The 17,839-nt window shown below is 38.0% G+C and overlaps 1 protein-coding gene across 4 annotated transcripts in view; it reads left to right on the top strand.

Moving 5' to 3' along the window:
* cadpsa (Ca2+-dependent activator protein for secretion a) overlaps positions 1-17,570 on the top strand; it is a 511,391-nt gene extending 493,821 nt beyond the window's left edge. For all 4 annotated transcript variants that reach the window (XM_072280505.1, XM_072280503.1, XM_072280504.1 and 1 more), the window contains 2 exons: positions 9,881-9,985; positions 15,720-17,570. In XM_072280505.1, coding sequence (XP_072136606.1) covers positions 9,881-9,985; positions 15,720-15,899 — 285 coding nt within the window. In that variant the 3' untranslated portion in view covers positions 15,900-17,570. The remainder of the gene's footprint in view (positions 1-9,880; positions 9,986-15,719) is intronic.
* Positions 17,571-17,839: the final 269 nt, after the last annotated feature.

Here is a 17,839-nt window from a genome sequence, read left to right as displayed (position 1 = left end):
TGGAGCTTCTTGATTAGAACTGAGGGCATGATTGTGTTGAATGCTGAGCTGTAGTCAATAAACAGCAGCCTAACATAGATATCCCTATTGTCCAGGTGATCCAAGGCCGAATGGAGAGTCAGTGAGATTGCATCTGCTGTAGACCTATTATGATGATAGGCAAATTGCAACAGATCCAGGTCCTTGCTTAGGCAGGAGTTGATTCTAGTTATGACCAACCTCTCAAAGCACTTCATCACAGTAGATGTGAGTGCAACTGTGCTTCTTGGGCACTGGTATGATTGTTGTCCTTTTGAAGCAGGTGGGAACCTCTAACTGCAGCAGTGAAAGATTGATGATGTCCTTGAACATTCCCACCACTTGGTTGGCTCGAGTTTTCAGAGTCCTACCTGGTTCACCATCAGGGCCAAACACCTTGCAAGGGTTCGCATTCTTGAAAGACGTTCTGACTTCGGCTTCTGAGACAGAGATTGCAGGGTCTCCAGATGCTGCATAGATTTTTACAGGTGTAGTTTTATTCTCCCTTTCAAAGCATACATAAAAGGCATTAAACTCATCTAAGAGTGAAGCAACAAATGCCGTTCATGATGTTAAGAGATTTAATTTGTAGGAAGTAGTGGCTTGCAAACCTGCCAGAGCTAATGTGCAGCCAAATCGGTCTCTAATCTCAATCAGAATTGTTTTCTAGCTCTTAAAATAGCCTTCCATTGGTTGTACATGGATTTCTTACATAGTTCTGGATCACTGATCTTGAATGCCACAGATCTAGCCCTTAGCAGACTATGAATCTCCTAGTTCATCTACAGTTTTGGTTTGGGTGTGTCCAGTATGTTTTCAAAGTCACACACTAATCCACACAGGTGTTAATGAAGTTGGTGACAATTGTGGCATATTCATTCAAACTTGAAGATGAATCTTTGAATATTGTCCGGTCCATTAACTCAAAGCAGACCTGTAAGTGCTCCTTTGCCTCCCTTGACCTTACTTTCTTGGTCTTCACCACTGGTTCTGTGCTTTTTAGTCTCGGCCTATATAGCAGGAATAGACATATAGCCAGATGATCATACTTTCCAAAGTGTGGACATGGCATGGCACTGTGAGCGTCCCTGATAGTGGTACAACAGTGGTCAAGTGTGTCGGCTTCTCTGTTTCCACAGGTGATATGTTGGTGGTAGTTGTTCAGAGACTTCTTCAAGCTGGCCTGGTTGAAATCCCCCACAATGAAAGGGGAGGCATCTGGGTGTGCTGGTTCCTCCTAATGACAGTGCTCAGCTTCTCCGGTGTCTGCCTGGCATTGGCCTGAGGTGGAATGTACACCACTACCAGGATGATGACAGAAAAATCCCACAGCAGATAGAAAGGATGACATTTGACTGCTAGGTGTTCCAGGTTGTGTGAGCAGGACTGAGACAGAACCACCACATCTGTGCACCATTATGAGTTAATCATAAAACATACTGTACCTCCTCTACCTTTAAAAGACTGAACTGACCTATCTTTACAGTGAATGGTGAAGCCGTCAGGCTGCAGCACTGTCTCCAAAGTGGCCGGTGTGAGCCATGTTTCCATAAAGCAAAGTACACAGTAGTCCCTGATGTCCCTCTGGTACTGCCATCTTGCTCTGAGGTCTTCAGTTTTATTTTCCAGAGACTATACATTCACCAACAGGATAAATGGGAGGTCTAAAGCATCTGTGTTTCATTAGTACCTGTAGCCCAGCATACCATACCACTTCCCTTATCTTAAAGGGGAACTGCACTCATGACCTGAAACTGCCATCTGGGGCTTGGCAATTTTGAGTATAGATAGTTTTTTTTAAACGTCTGAAAATGATGCTGCTTACTGAAGTTCTCATGGCTGTGACTATGGATTTCAGCTATAGTAGTCCTAAATGGGAATACTTGATGATTCCCATCAGAGCTGCGTGCAAAGTGTCGCTTCTTAACAGCACCATCTTCGGGTTCATAGGTAAAATGTTTCTCTATTGGATATCTTTACGGGTACCACTTCAAGGCTACGAACAATTTCTGGTGACTTCAGCTAATCACAAAAGTCTTTCACGATCTCACAGTTGTGATTACAATGTCTGGCAGGTGACTGAAATCACTGGGGTATCAGCTGCTGTATTCTTCCCAACCATTTTTCATTCTACAGTGTTTTTGAAGACACGAACTATCCTTGAGAGGCAAAACATAGTATTTCCTACCCTAGATCAATTTTGACACAAAGTCATGGACTAGTACTAATCCCTCCAGTAAAATCTGGTTGGATCGATTTGTCAAGGTCACGGCAGGTGTCTATAAAGTGTAACATTGTAATATTTTTGCATTTCCTTTTTAAGTGGGAACTCAGTCCAGGTAATTCAGTCATGTGATCTGAGTGCCATGATGTTGCTTGGATTACTTGGATTGCCAAGAGTATTTCCTGCTTCCAGAAAACACCTCTCCATATTGTTTCCTTAACTGAATGAACACTCTCTACTTATCAAAGATGCTATTAATGCCATTCTGACTAGAACAGAAGATAAATTGGTGCAAGAAAAGAGTAGCAGTATCTTTAACAGAATTTCGGAATAGATTCTCTGCTTTGTCTTTTGTCGAGTGTAAACTGTGTCATATGATAATTGAATGGATTAAACAGCACAGTAACATGCTATCTAGTCTCACTGTTCAACACTGGCATTTATATGCCACATGTACCTCTTTCAACACGGTTCATTTCTCTGTCATTGTGTTCTTTGGTTCCTTACCCCCCTGTTAAATTTACCTGGCTTCATTGTGAATGCATTTACCATTTTCTGATTTACACCTTGTTCCATATTTTAGTGTCTGGGCAAAGACGGTCTCCTGAATTTCCAATGGGATTTGTTGATTGCATATTTGTGGATGGCCATATCATCAATTGTCTACTTTATCAAACACTTTAGTAGTCTTCTGTGATCTTAGAGATCTCTGTTAGGTTACTGTCAGCTTTCTTTTCTATCTTTCTGGAGGAAAAAATACCATCGCAATTCCTACCAGTATTAATGACCCATTAAATGGGTGGCCTTATATATATTTTAGATTCTTGTTAGGCAAAACGGTGTATAAATATTGGTCATGATAGCTGATAGTTACTGTGTCACTGGAGCAGATGTTGTGCTCAATAACTTCTGAATCAGTAGTCAAGTTTAATGTTTCCAGTGATCATTTGAAATTTTGATTTTACCTGTACAACTAGCCAAAATCTCTAATCTATATCCTGTGATTAAGCAGTCACTATGAATTTGGTACCAGTTTCATAATTTTTTAATCTCAAAAAACTTAACCTTCTTAGTTTAATTTATTGAAATTATTTACTTAAACCTTCACTTACTGATCCTACCTTTTTTCTTTGGAGGAATGAAGGAGTCTTTTCCTTCATGGATCTGTTCCAAGATGGCCGATTGATGTCTTCTGAGAAATTAGTAAACTAAATACTTTCTCTTGTGCTCACATTTCTTGCAAGATCTCCAGGTCAGACATTTCTTACAAGAATATTTAAGTAATTTTCCATATATACAAGATTATGACCTGTTAGACATTAATGACTCCTTTAGTGAAAGGTTTTATTGGGAAAACTTATAATTTACTATTACAACAGTACAATTATCCTTTACTTAAGATTAAGCAAGATTGGGAAAGGGAGCTTAACATGACCTTGATAACAAAGGATTGGTTGCGAATTTTGAAGTTGGTTAACTCCTCTTCGATTTGTGCCAGTCACTCTTTAATTCAATTTAAAATTGTACATTGTTACTATTTGACAAAGGAGAGACTGTCTAAAATATTTCCTAATGTTGATAGATTGACACATATGTTTTGTCGTGTTCTGTATTGAAGCAGTTTTGGAAATCTATTTTCTCTACAATGTCTAAAGCTTTAAAAATTAATTTACAACCTAATAAATTGACAGTTTTGTTCGGTATAATCCCTCAATATATTCATGGTATTTCTATGTCAGACCAACATGTAATTGCATTTGATACATTATTGGCCAGAAGGGCTATTTTATTGAAATGGAAAGATGCCTCTGCTCCCACTTTGATACAGTGGTTCTCTCAGGTGATGTTATGTCTTAGTTTGGAGAAAATCAGAAGTCGAACTTTTGATCCTCGATTTGACTTTGGGAAAAGGTGGAGTTCGTTTGCCTGTATTATCATTTGATCTGAGTTAATTAAGATGGTCCCCTTCTGATTCTTGTTTAAATGGATTTGAGTTGGAGGATTGATATTTTTCTTTTATGGAAGCTTGTATGGCGTATAGCTCCGGGGTTGTGCTCCCAATGGGTTTTTTTTTTTCGTTTTTTTTTCTCTGTTAGTAGGGGTTCTTTTTTCCTTCTTTCTTTTTTCCCAAAAAAAAAGTTTTAACATTTTATTTTTTCTTATTGATATATTGTTCAGTTATTTGATAATTTAATTGTACATATTGACATGTTGACTTGATTACTTTAATGTTTTTGTTGACCTTCAATAATAATTAATAAAAAAAGATTTAAAAATGAAAAAAATGAAATTTTGATACGTATGTACAGTACTGTACAAAAGGGTGGCAGAGACAGAGTGCCAGGGCTGGGGATAGCATGAGTGTAGACACACCCAGCCCTGAAACACCAGGCAAGATCATTTGATTCCCAACAATTAGTTTATTAATCATTACAGAATGTCTCTCCAGTGTGCTTCATTTTCCCTCCCCTCTCCCTTCCTCTTTTCCCAATTATGATTTCCCTCTCCCTGTCCCCTTCCCACTCTCAGTCCACAATAGAGACTCATATCAGAATCAGGTTTATCATCACTCACATATCTCATGAAATTTGTTTTTTTACGGAAGCAGTACAATGCCATACATAAAATTATTACATTTCTGTGCAAAGATCTTGGGTACCCTAGCTATATGTCCCGTTAATATTAAGATTTTGACATCACAGTTTTATTTTTTACTTTTGTTATTCATAATGCCAGAACTTCATTACTTATGACTGATAGTATACAAGCTATTTTTCATTCTATATGCCCAAGAATTTGTTCAGTGCTTCCCCTGGTAGTACGACTGAAATTCAGAATTGATTACATTGAGAACAATGCATACACATGTTGTGTTACTCCCAATATATCAATGAGCTTTCCTCTCCACTATTTATTGTTTTGACAAAAATCAACACTTCAAGACAAGTGTGTGCAAATTCTGGCATTTCAAAGCCAAAGTAACACACATAAAATGCTGGAGGAATTCAGCAGGTTATGCAGCATCTATAAAGAGGAATAAAAGAGTTGACATTCTGGGCTGAGACTCTTCATCGAGGTTCATAAGGATGTGTATGATTTGCAAGTCAAATCTGAGATCTTAATTTCTATAATTTAGGGAATCACTTAATCCAAGAAGATCACAATCTGTGCAGATTGATAATAACATCAACACTGACAATCAACACTGGTGCACCTTAGGGATGTGTGCTTAGCCCACTGCTCTACTCCCTCAATACCCATGACTATGTAGCTAGGCATAGCTCAAACGCCATCTATAAATTTGCTGATAATAGAACCATTGTTGGCAGATAGAGACAAGAGGGCATACAGGAGCAAGATATACTAGCTAGTTGAGTGATATTGCAGCAACAATCTTGCACTCAGTGTCAGTAAGACGAAAGAGCTGATTGTGGACTTCAGGAAGGGTAAGACGAGGGAACACGAACCAATCCTCATAGAGGAATCAGAAGTGGAGAGAGTGAGCAATTTCAGGTTCCTGGGTGTCAGTATGTCTGAGGATCTAACATGGTGCCAACATATTAAAGCAGCTTTAAAGAAGGCAAGACAGTGACTATATTTCATTAGGAATTTGAGGAGATTTGGTTTGTCACCTAAAACACTCAAATTTCTACAGATGTAACATGGAGAGCTTTCTGACAGGCTACATCACTCTCTGGTATGGGGGGAGGGGTCTACTGTGCAGAATCATAAGAAGCTAAGGAAAGTTGTAAAATTAGTCATCTCTGTCATGGGTACTAGCCTCCGCAGTATCAAAGACACCTTCCAGGAGCGGTGCCTCAGAAAGGCAGCATCCATTATTAAGAATCCTCATATCCCAGGACATGCCCTTTTCTCATTGTTACCATCAGGATGGAGGTGCAGAAGCCTGAAGGCACACACTCAGTGATTCAGGAGTAACTTTTTCCTTCCTGCCATCTGATTTTGAAATGGACATTGAACCCATGAACACTACCTCTTTTTTTCTGTTTAGGAACTATTTTTAATTTAACAACTTAATATACATATATATGCTACTGTAATTGATAGATATATTGTTTCTCCATTTATCATGTACTGCATTGTACTGCTGCTGCTTTTAATGAATTCCACGACATATGCTGGTGAACCTCATTCTGGACTCTTCATCTTATCTTCTTGATATTTATTATATAGGCATCCGTTAGTCTCATGAGACCATGGATTTGTGCCTTGGAAGGTTTCCAGGTCACAGGCCTGGGCAAGGTTGTATGGAAGACTAGCAGTTTCCCATGCTGCAAGTCTCCCCTCTCCACGCCACCGATTTTGTCCAAGGGAAGGGCATTAGGACCCATACAGCTTGGCACTGGTGTCATCGCAGAGCAAAGTGTGATTAAGTGCTTCACACACACTGCCTCAGCCAAGGCTCGAACTAGCAACCTTCAAATCACTAGACGAATGCCTTAACCACTTGGCCACGCGCCACCTTTCTTTTTGTATTTGCTCAGTTTGTTGTCCTTTGCATACTGGTTGAACACCCGGGTTGGTGTGGTCTTTCTTTGATTCTATTATGGTTATTATTCTATTATTGATTTATTGAGTATGCCTGCAAGGCAATGAATCTCAGGATTGTGTATGGTGATATATACATTATGTACTTTGATAATAAATTTACTTTGAACTTCGCAGTTACTTCCAGGGAGCCAATGGTGACAAGCAGGTGTCAGGGCATGGAAGATTGCAAAACAGTACATAGGATCAGTACCGAGATATGTTGAACAAAACTGATGTTATAATATTCGGATATATCTCCCTACTGTGACAGATGTAACAATGGAGAAGCTTCATTAATTCATATGTTTTGGACTTGTCCATGTCTTGAAAAATATTGGACGCAAGTTTTTCAAGCTTTTTCTTTACTCTTCAAAGTCAATTTTAAGCCTAATCCTCTGACGGCCCTATTCAGTATTGTTGCAGGACAAGATATCAAGCTGAAGACATCTGATTTACATATTTTGGCCTTTAGCTCTCTTATAACTAGGAGGGCGCTTTTGTTTAAATGGAAAGATGTATTTCCTGCTACTTATGCTCAATGGTTATACGACATTATGTCATGCTTAGATTTAGAGAAGATTCGTTGTTCAATTTCTGAATCTTGTCAAGACTTTCAAACATTGTGGGGACCCTTTCTGAATTATTTTCAAAACCTTCAATTCATTGTTTAAATTTAGATGTTGGCTATTATTAATTTTTATTATACGAGAAGGTATTTTACCTTTTTTTCTCCTTAAGAAACTGCTTCGGTCTTGGTAGGGGTTAGACTCTTTTTATGTAATAAATTAGTATATTTCAAAATAACTATTGACTAACTTGCATGAATACAGGGTCACACATGAGGAAACCTGCAGATGCTGGAATTTCAAGCAACCCACATAAAAGTTGCTGGTGAACGCAGTAGGCCAGGCAGCATCTCTAGGAATTATGAATAGATATAATGTAATTAGTAGTTTTTTAAAATCTTTTTTGACCTTTTATATATACTTTCTTGCACTCTGTATTCTTCTATGTAGAAACTAATAAAAATATTGAAAAGAATAATATATAAGTGGGTGCTCAACCCAACCACACCTGACCTAATATATTTGGGGAAGCCCAAGTTAAGGACAAGGTTCAAAATTCAAAGTAAATTTCTCACCATAAACAACTCTGAGATTCATTTTCTTGTGGGCATACTCAATAAATCCACAATAGAATAATGACCATAGTAGAATCAACGAAAGACTGTACCAACTGGTTATAGTCTTTAGGTTCTACTTCTACATTGCTAAGTTCCACATTTACGTTTAAAATATTTCTTAAACTTTTGATAAAGCTAATAGAGAAAAAAAGATTACATTGAATCGTACTATTGAAATATACAGTGGTGAAGTCCACAGGATATTTGGTATTTCCATAATGTAGTACCATTTCAAAAATAGTATGGATCAGAACAAAGTGATTGATTTGTCCATTAAGAAAAAAACTTTATTAAGTCGACTGTAGTGTGGGCTTGTTAAGCTTAATAAGCAAAATTTGGACACCTTCAGTCCTTTTCAAGAGCCATAAGGATCTGCTAATATACTTCCAGTAAATGGTCTAGCTTCTCTCGGAGGCCAGTCAACATTAATGTTGTAGTAATTTTTGCTAATAAAAGGTGAATTAACTTTGGAAATCCACGGAATTAGTGCCTGTTTGATAAAAATGAATGACCAACTTGATCTGAATTTTGCTAACCTGAAACCAGTTGATTGCATGCAATCACTACATTAACAGTGACTCAGTCATACTGTGCATGATGACAAGTTTTTTAACAAAATTTTTTAAATGTTTGTTTCAAATATTAATGATGCTTTTAAGTACTGTATGAATGTCAATTACTTGTCTGCAGCGAAATAGAAGTGAACTGTGCGAATATAATTTATTATGGTGAACAAAGCAGACTGGAGAAATGCTTTCGTGCACTAGCTTATCCACCAGTCACGCATGGAGGTATCTGGAAAATTCACTTCTTGTTATTTTGTGGATTTTCCTAGTTGTAGCCAGATTTGCACTCTCAAGTGCTTCTGCTTTTTTGAAAAGTAATGGGATTCTTCCAATGAACCTATAGCCCAGGAGGATAAATCCAGGCAGGTCACTTCAAAAATCATAATTGACTAACTCTAACTCTCCTTTAGCTGAGTAGCTTTTTTCAGTAATGACACTAATGTGATTTTTTTTAATTGATTATGAAGCCACAATTTGCATACTTATGGTTTTTGAACCTACAAGATGCACAACTAAACTTGTTCCTGACTGCCCAGCTTCCACAGATGCGCATCCCAACATTTGTTAGATGGACAAGGGAAAATAGGCCACTGCTGTCAATCCCACCACTTTCTCAACCAAGATCACTCAACTCAACCCCAAAGCAGACACTAAATGTGGACTCTTCTTGTTGGAGAGATGTTGTGAAATAGTGCAAGAATACTTGGATCACCAAGTGATTTCCTTGCGGGCATATAGGATACACGGATGACTATAGCCTATGTACATACAGTATCTGACTCTGGTGGAATTAATTTCCCTCTTATGGCAATTGAAGTTTAAAGGTAAGTAGCTGAAGATAGAACTAAGGCTGAAGGATTGAGTGAATTTATTCCTGTAATTGTGTCTCTACATCAACCACCACGTTAAAATGAAACAATCTAGACATTCTCATATTATTATTTGTGGGGATCATGTGATGTAAAAATGGTTGTTAAACATTCTATTTTATAACCATGACTACATCCAAAAAGTTTATTGTAAAGAATTTTGAGATGTCATGAGGTCACAAGCTAACACAAGTTTGTTCCTTTGAAGTAACTATAGCACTGGAATTGTTTGTGTGTTTGGAACCAGCTGAAACTCTCTTTGGACAACAGTAATGCATAAATTACACAGAGGTTCCTGCCAATGCTCAGTTAGAATTAAAGTTCTGCCTTTTGAGATGGATTGTCCTTGATAATGCCAAACCTGGATGGTCTCAGCCAATGTTGCCATCGATTTGCTGCTGCCCAGCATATGATCACGACTCCACCTGGCCTGCTATAATTCTAATGCTGGAGAATGTTTTTTTTACAGCAATGGTACACAAGTTCCATGAACGTTGTCTGCACCTGGCTAACAGATCGCATGGATCTGCAGCTTCACATCTACCAGCTGAAAATCCTTATCAGGCTCGTCAAGGTGAGAAAGAGACCTTTTGAAAAACGTAGCAAGAATCTGACCTTTTCAATTAGAGAACGAGCATTTCAATGACTTGGGAAACTTGTCAACTATTTTAAAGGTTTGCAATAATTATTTTTTAAATTGATGACATTCTTTGCCCATTTTTGGATTTTGTGACATTTTTACTAAGCTCTTTTTTCTGTGCTGCCACTACATATTGCTCTCATATCACGTGAGGATGCATATTTTTCAGTATATTTAAATGTTCTTGAGCAACACACACAAAATGCTAGAGGATCTCAGCAAGTCAGGCAGCATCTATGGAGGGGACGAAACTGTCCATGTTTCGGGCCGAGACCCTTCATCCAGACTGGAAAGCAATGGGGCAGAAACCAGAATAAGGAGGAGGGGAAGGAAAAGGAATACATGTTGGCAGGTGGTAAGTGAGACCAGGTGAGGGGGATATTGTATGGGTGGAGAAGGGGAGTTAAAGTAAGAAGTTGAGAGGGGTTAGGTAGAAGAGATAAAGTGCAGAAGAAGAAAGAGTATGTTAGAAGAGGACAGTTTACCATGGAAGAAAGGGAAGGAGGAGGAAAACCAGAGGGAGGTGATGGGCAGGTGAGAAGAGAAGACGTAAGAGGGTAACCAGGATGGAGAATGGAAAAAGAGAGATCACTGGAAGTTGGAGAAATTGATATTCCATGCATTAGAGTTTAGAGGCTCCCCAGACAAAATGAGGTGTTGTTGCTCCAAACTGAGTTTGGACTCATCATGTCAGTAGAGAAGACCATTGTCTCACATGTCAGGATGGAAATGAAAAGTTAAATTGGGTGGCCACCAGGAAATTCTTCCTTTTGCAGTGGTCTGAGCTTTCACATATCCAATTACATCTGAATGCCAGTTGTGTTCACTTTTCAACCAACGCATGAGAACTGGCTACAGAAGATACAAGTTCCAAAGCTCCCTTGCTTTGCCAGTTTTCTAAACCCCCCCCCCACCCCACCCATCCTTTGGTTACTCACCCGGATGCCAATGGAATCAGCTTCTTCTCTAATAAACAGTCTTTGTATTTTATTGCATATGTTAAATATTTTTTTTTTGTCGGCTCAGACAGCTCCTAGCTTCTACCTACTTCCCTTTACAGTAAATTCCTCCTGCACTCTGTCCAAGGCTTTTAAAATCAGCTTAATAGCTTGACCTGCTCCATAAACAGTATTATCAGCTAGGATTCTTGCTCCTAATTAATAGCTACTGACCTTCATTATTTTCTCTTCTCACCATCCAACACTCTCCCCCACCCACATGGTGAATTCAGTATTGCCTTAGAAATAATCTCCAAAACAGTTAGTTTCTCTGATAGATTAACTATTGATGGGTAGAACATTTGCAATTATTTCAGAATTTCTTGCCCTTTTATCTTATTTTATTTCTAACCCCATACAAGTGTGTTGCCTGTGCACTTGTACGAAGAAGTGCCATTTTAATACTGAATTATGAAGACACATACTCTCCTCTTGGAGGAACATAAAAAATTTTGAGGTAATGAGAGTTCTCTCATGATGCCTCAGGATTAATTATCCCTCAAATAGTACCTAAAACAGATAGTAATTTGATTAATCACAAATTAAGGCCAAATTGGTGCCCTAATTCCTACATCAGCTTCTGCACCTAAAGAACCCATAATAACTTTTCGTCATCCTCTGCTGTCTCCAGACCATAGTGGTCACCCTGTTTTCTCTCCCTCTCCCATCTCTCTCTCTGAGGTCTGCAAGGGTTTATCAGAATCAGGTTGATTACCACTGAGCAACACACACACAAAATGCTGGAGGAACTCAGCAGGCCAGACAGCGTCTATGATAAAAACTACAGTGGACAAGTCCTGCCAAAGGGTTTCGTAAATGTCAAGTGTACTTTTTTTTCCATAGATGCTGCTTGGCCTGCTGAGTTCCTCCAGCATTTTGTGTGTGTGTTGCTTGGATTTCCAGCAAATGCAGACTTTTTCTTGTTTATGGTTTCATTATCACTGACATACGTCATGAAATTTGTTGTTTTGCAACAGCAATAACAGTGCACTACAAAAAACATATATGAATGTATTTTAAAGTGCAAAAAGAGAGCAGAATAGTGAGGTAGTGTTCATAGTTCATGGACTATTCAGAAATCTGATGGTGGAGGAGAAGAAGCTGTACCTAAAGCGTGTGTACCTCTTCCCTGGCAGTAATACCAAGAGCTTTATCAGCCCAGACTTTTTCAGTTCACTTTCTGATATCATGGTCAGATTGCTAGGGACAAAAAGTATGCTTTATGAGCATCCAGCTGGACTAAAATGATCATCAGTGTCCCTGCAATCCTATGGTTGTCTGCATTTTGGAGAGGAGATGGGTACCTGTAGGTCACTCCGCCCAAAGATTTACCTGTGATGCAAAATAATAATAACTCATATTGAACTAGTTAGTGGAAGATGATTGACACATTCATCTCAGTCGACATAATGTTCAGTGTCTATGGAACTAATTTAATTGCAGTTATTGGGGAGACTACCATGAGCTGCTAATTAGGTTTGGATAAGCAACAGAAGTTAGCTGGAAGACGAATGAACCTTGATTTTTAAGTAACCTTGTCCTGAAAATTCTGAACACCCAACCCCAAGTTCCAGCAACCTTGCCAAATTCAGACCCAACCTATCAAATTAGTTCAGGGGGTTTGTAAATCTGCCTGTACGAGTTTTTTTTAATAGGAGTGACAACCATGACTTTGTTACAAAGATCTTCTAGTAGACTCTTAATAGTATCACATTAAACACTATTTGCAAGCTTTTCTAAATTTTTTTTTGCAATAGGCTAAAATTAGCAAGCATAGAAAACATTATTTGTCCTTTCTACATCACTTGCTTCTACTTTGCTTTCCACTCTGTTTCTCTCACTCCCATTTTATTTCTCATCTCCTCCAGACTTGCTTCCATGGAATTGTTCTTCGCAGTTCGGAGGTTAGAGCTATGTCATATAGGATTCAAGACTGCTTATAGAATTTCACTGGATGCAAACAGATTAAAATCAACTACACAACATGAAAAATAAATGCCTTTATCCAAATTTCCTGCTTTGGGAGTGGAGTCTCAAGATAACATTTAAGACTAGGATGATGAGATACTTCCTTATTCCATTTTTTGTAGGTCTTTGGAATTTCTCTCTCTCAGAGCTGCAAGTATACAGTTGTTGATTATGTTCAAGGCTGAGGTGAATAGTTTTTGATCAGAGGGAATCAGAATGATCAAGTACTCAAGTGGACATGAGCTGTGGAATAAAGTCTTATTCAGTGGTGGGGAAGGCTCGAGGGACTTGTGTTTTCCTATTGTGACATGGGTATTGTTTCAATTTATTTACATTAATGCTTTCATTAAGAACGTCAAACAAACCCATTAGTCTTCTGAATACTACAATCAGAGTGCAAGTTCAAAACTCAAATCATGGCATCAGTGGGGGAAAACTTTGTAAAGTAATTCCCAAAAAATATTTGTAATATCAACTAAATTCAGATTTAGATTTGCGATATTTATTAAATTAGGTTATGTTTCTCAAGGACTACCACCCAGTGGCTCTGATATCAGCCATCATGAAGTGCCTCAAGAGGCTGGACATAGCACATATTAACTCCACCTTCAACCTACTGCAAGTTGCCCACTGCTGAAGCAGGTCTATGGCATTTGCTATCTCCCTAGCCCTGTGTTCATTATTGGAGTATCTGGACAATAAAAAGACCTCTGTTAGACTGTTGTTGTAGTGTAGTGGTTAATGGTCGAAATATTCTATGAAAGCTGGGCACCACCTGATGACATCTGCTCTTGGCCAAAGGCTACAGAGACCTCATCAGGTAACTGAAGAGAGCACCCCAGTGTATGATGCAAGCAAAAACTGACAAAAACTTCACTTTCAATACTATAATTCCAAGCAACCGCATCTCCAAGCTCCTAACCCTGGGACTCATCACCTTTCTTTGCAACTGGATCCTTGATTTCCTGGCCAATAGACTGTAATCATTAAGGATAAGCAGTAACACCACAACCACAATTATTCTCAACACAGGTGCTCCACCAGCCCGTGTCTTCAACCTTCTGTTCTATTTCCTGCACACTAACAAGTCTGTGGCCAGATCCTGCTCTAACTCCATCCACAAGTTTGCAGTTGATACCACCATAGTGGGCTGTATCTCAAAAAATTGAGAACTGGGATACAGGAAGGAGGTAGGGAGTCTCATGGTGTGGTATCATGACAACAACCTTTCCCTCAGTATCAGCAAGACAAGAGAGCTATTCATTAATTTCCGGAAGGGTGATGGTGAACGTGCTCCTGTTTACATCAATGATTCTGAGGTCAAGAGAGTTGAGAGTTCCTAAGAGCGAACATGGGCAATAGCCTGTTCTGGTCAAACCACATTGATGCCATGGCTAAGAAAGCTCACCGGCACCTCCACTCCTTCAGCTGGCTAAAGAAATTTGCCATGTCCCCTTTGATCCCCACCAATTTTTATCAAAGCACCATAGAAAGCATCCTGTATGGATGCCTTATAGCTCAGTATGGCAACATTGTCGGTATGCCAATGATCGTTAATTGCAGAGAGTTGTGGACGCCATTCAGCATGTGACAGAAACCAACCTCCCCTCCACTGACTCAGTGTACACTTCTGCTGCCTCAGTATGGTAGGCAGCAATAATCAAACATCTCACCCACCCTGGACGTTTTCTCTTCTTCCCTCATCCCATTGAGTAGAAGATACAAAATCCTGAAAGCACATACTACCAGGCTCAAGAAGAGACTATAAGAATGTTTCCCTAGTACGATAAGCTGGACACTTGACCTCGCATTCTACCTCATTATGGCCTTGCTACCTACACTGCATTTTCTCTGTCCTGTAACACTTTATTCTGCACTCTTGTTGTTTTACTTTGTATTACCTCAATGCATCACTGTAGTGAATTGATCTGTATGGACAGTATGCAAGACAAGGTTTTCACTATATCTTGGTCATACTGTATGACAATAATAAGCCAATTTACCAAATTAATTCAAGTTACCAATTCTCCCTGATCTTAAGTTTTACCAATTGGTTTATGTCCATATCTGTTGATTGCAAACAGAATAATGAAAAGTGATTCAAAAAGAATTCAGGGATAGAAAATAAATGCAGTCCTGCCAGCTTCTACCACATCCAGTAAATGAATAAACAAAAAGTAATATGAACTGTACTGAAAATGTTCCCGTAGAATTAGCTTATCCCCTTAATGATGTTTTGTGCAATAAGCAACATGTTTAAACTTACATCCTTTGTTACTGCTGGGTAGGCTGTGGATAGTGAAAATCTTTCCAGCATTTCGGATCGCACAAATGCTAAAGTTTGTGTTTAAAGAAGGGAGGGAATATTCTCCCAAAGTAGTTTTGAAGCAAAGGAATTACTTAGTTAGCTTAAGTTTTGTCTCACCCAGATATCTACAACCAAGATACAATCATTTTTTCTACCCAATAATAAAAATGAGTCATTATGTACATATGGGCAAGTGAATTAATTAATTTTGTTTGTAGCATTCATTGTCTAATGCTTATTAATTTTATAACAGGATTTAAACTGCTACATTATCTTAACGTTTACTCTAATGTGTCTAATATTATTCTTGATGCATATTTAGAATCCTGCAGAATGATGAGTCATTTTAAGCAGTATTTTGCAGTCATTCCAATATATTTTTGGACACTTATAGAAAACATACCGAGATTTCCGACTGCAGGGCGTACTTGATTCAACCTTGAATAGCAAGACCTATGAAACTGTTCGGAACAGACTGACTGTAGAAGAAGCCACAGCATCGGTTTCTGAAGGTGGTGGTCTCCAAGGAATTACGATGAAGGACAGTGATGAAGAAGATGAGGAGGAAGATTAGATCACTGTTAGATTTAGAGGCTGAATTTTGACATAGCCTGGTAACAAATGCATGTACCACTCTGTTATCCAATTAGCCACAATAGGATCTTATTTTTCAACTACTTGTAACAGAAATGAGGGAACAGTTATCAGTAAGATTGAAAGTTTAGCTGTGTGGAAAAAATAGCACTTATTTGAACCATTGATTTCTAAATTAATTTCTATATGTTCATGAGCAATATGGCGTAACCATTGTTTGATAATGTTACGTGAGATATGTAGGAATATTGCTAGGTGTGCCCCTGTTAAATGCAGAACCTATTTGGCGCTTCATCAATGTAATGTATATATATATATCATGATGGTAAGATGTTGTGAAGATGAGTGAGTAAGGTTATTTATTTATTTATATTTCTTTACTGGCTGCCAACTGCTTAAAAAGAAAATGCCCCTTGTATTAGTGCAATCTAAAAGTTTCATTAATAACCCCAATGCAATTTTGTTAATTTTTTTTTCATTCTAATGCATTTCTCTTTTTTTTCTTTCTTGGTATGCAGAAAAGAATGTTACAACAGTTTACTTACAATATTTCTGGATTCAGATGTTTTTCTTTTGGGTTGTTATGGAAGTGGTACACTAATGCCCAAATTAAAAGCACTCAGTTTTATTTAATGAAAAATCATATTGTGATGTATATTGAATATCCTAATGAATTATCCCCAAAATATACTCGATTTGTTCATCTGCCTTTTTATTTAAAACCATAAGTGAAACATCAATTTTAAATACCCCCAACTTAGAAATTCATTTTCAAATGATTCATTTGAGTAATATTCGATATTTTCACAAACTTTGACAGTTTCTTTCACACATCGTGTTTCACAGCTGGTTTCTTGTAAATATAAAGCTGTATAATGCATTTAGAAAAATAGGTGCATGACAAAGGGATCACCTTTTCCCCAAAAGCTATTAGTCTCTGTGTGAAGTAGCTGGTGGTGGAACAAACATCTCGCTTTGGCCTTAAGCCCACAGCTTTACCATGGAAAACTGTGGATTCTTATTAAATTGTACAAATGTCTATCACTCATGCTTTTTAAATCATGATATAAGTATGTTATTCTGTACCATCACAATATCCAAACACAATTTTTTTCTTCAGTGCATAAATTCAGAATGAAATTGACTGTCTGAATAGAAGGTACAAATATTTACACTAAAATAGGAAATATGGGAAATGCTCAACAGGTCAGGTAGCATACCTGAAGAAAGAAACAGACTTAACATTTTAGGTCAAGTACTTTTCTTCAGAAGTGAAAAGTTTTGATCTTACAGCAAATTACTGCTATCATGTTTAAAAAGCTTCTATAACTAAACAATCTTCCAAATCTTACTTTGGAATAACATCAGATGAGAGTGAAAGATCTGTACAAACATTGACTAAAGCTGGTGAATCATTTTGAAATGACACGTTGTATTTGTATCCAAGAACAAGTAAACAAAGATGATAATGATGTTTGCACTTGTCCTGTTTCACACAATATTAAACAGCCAGAAAATTCACTAAACCAAACCAACTGACTGTTTATTTGCAAAATGGAACCCAGGGCACAGTATGTGTATGGATATCAGAGTTAGGGCATTATTTTATAACTCCTATCTGCAAATATGTTTCATAGCAGACAAATATTTATACCCCAATTTATCCACTGGTTTATTACAGCTAGTAATAAATATTTTAGATTATTATGATGGCAAGGTTGTCAGTACTCCTAATGTGTATGGATTTCAGCCTGTGTAGTAATATGTGATGACTCTAAAGTGAGATTAAAGAATAGTGCTGGTGTATACCTGTTAATAGCTGAACTTGTTTGAGATTTCATCCATGTAGTGCAGATTACTGGAGTCATTCTCTGTGACAATTCCACCATTTTTCCAGAAATGCCACAGGTACCTCATAAA

Source organism: Mobula birostris, chromosome 16 (assembly GCF_030028105.1).
Source record: "Mobula birostris isolate sMobBir1 chromosome 16, sMobBir1.hap1, whole genome shotgun sequence".
Classification (NCBI taxonomy): Eukaryota; Metazoa; Chordata; class Chondrichthyes; order Myliobatiformes; family Myliobatidae; genus Mobula; species Mobula birostris.
The sequence above is the reverse complement of the archived record's forward strand: the minus strand, read 5'-3'. Positions and strand labels throughout refer to the sequence as shown.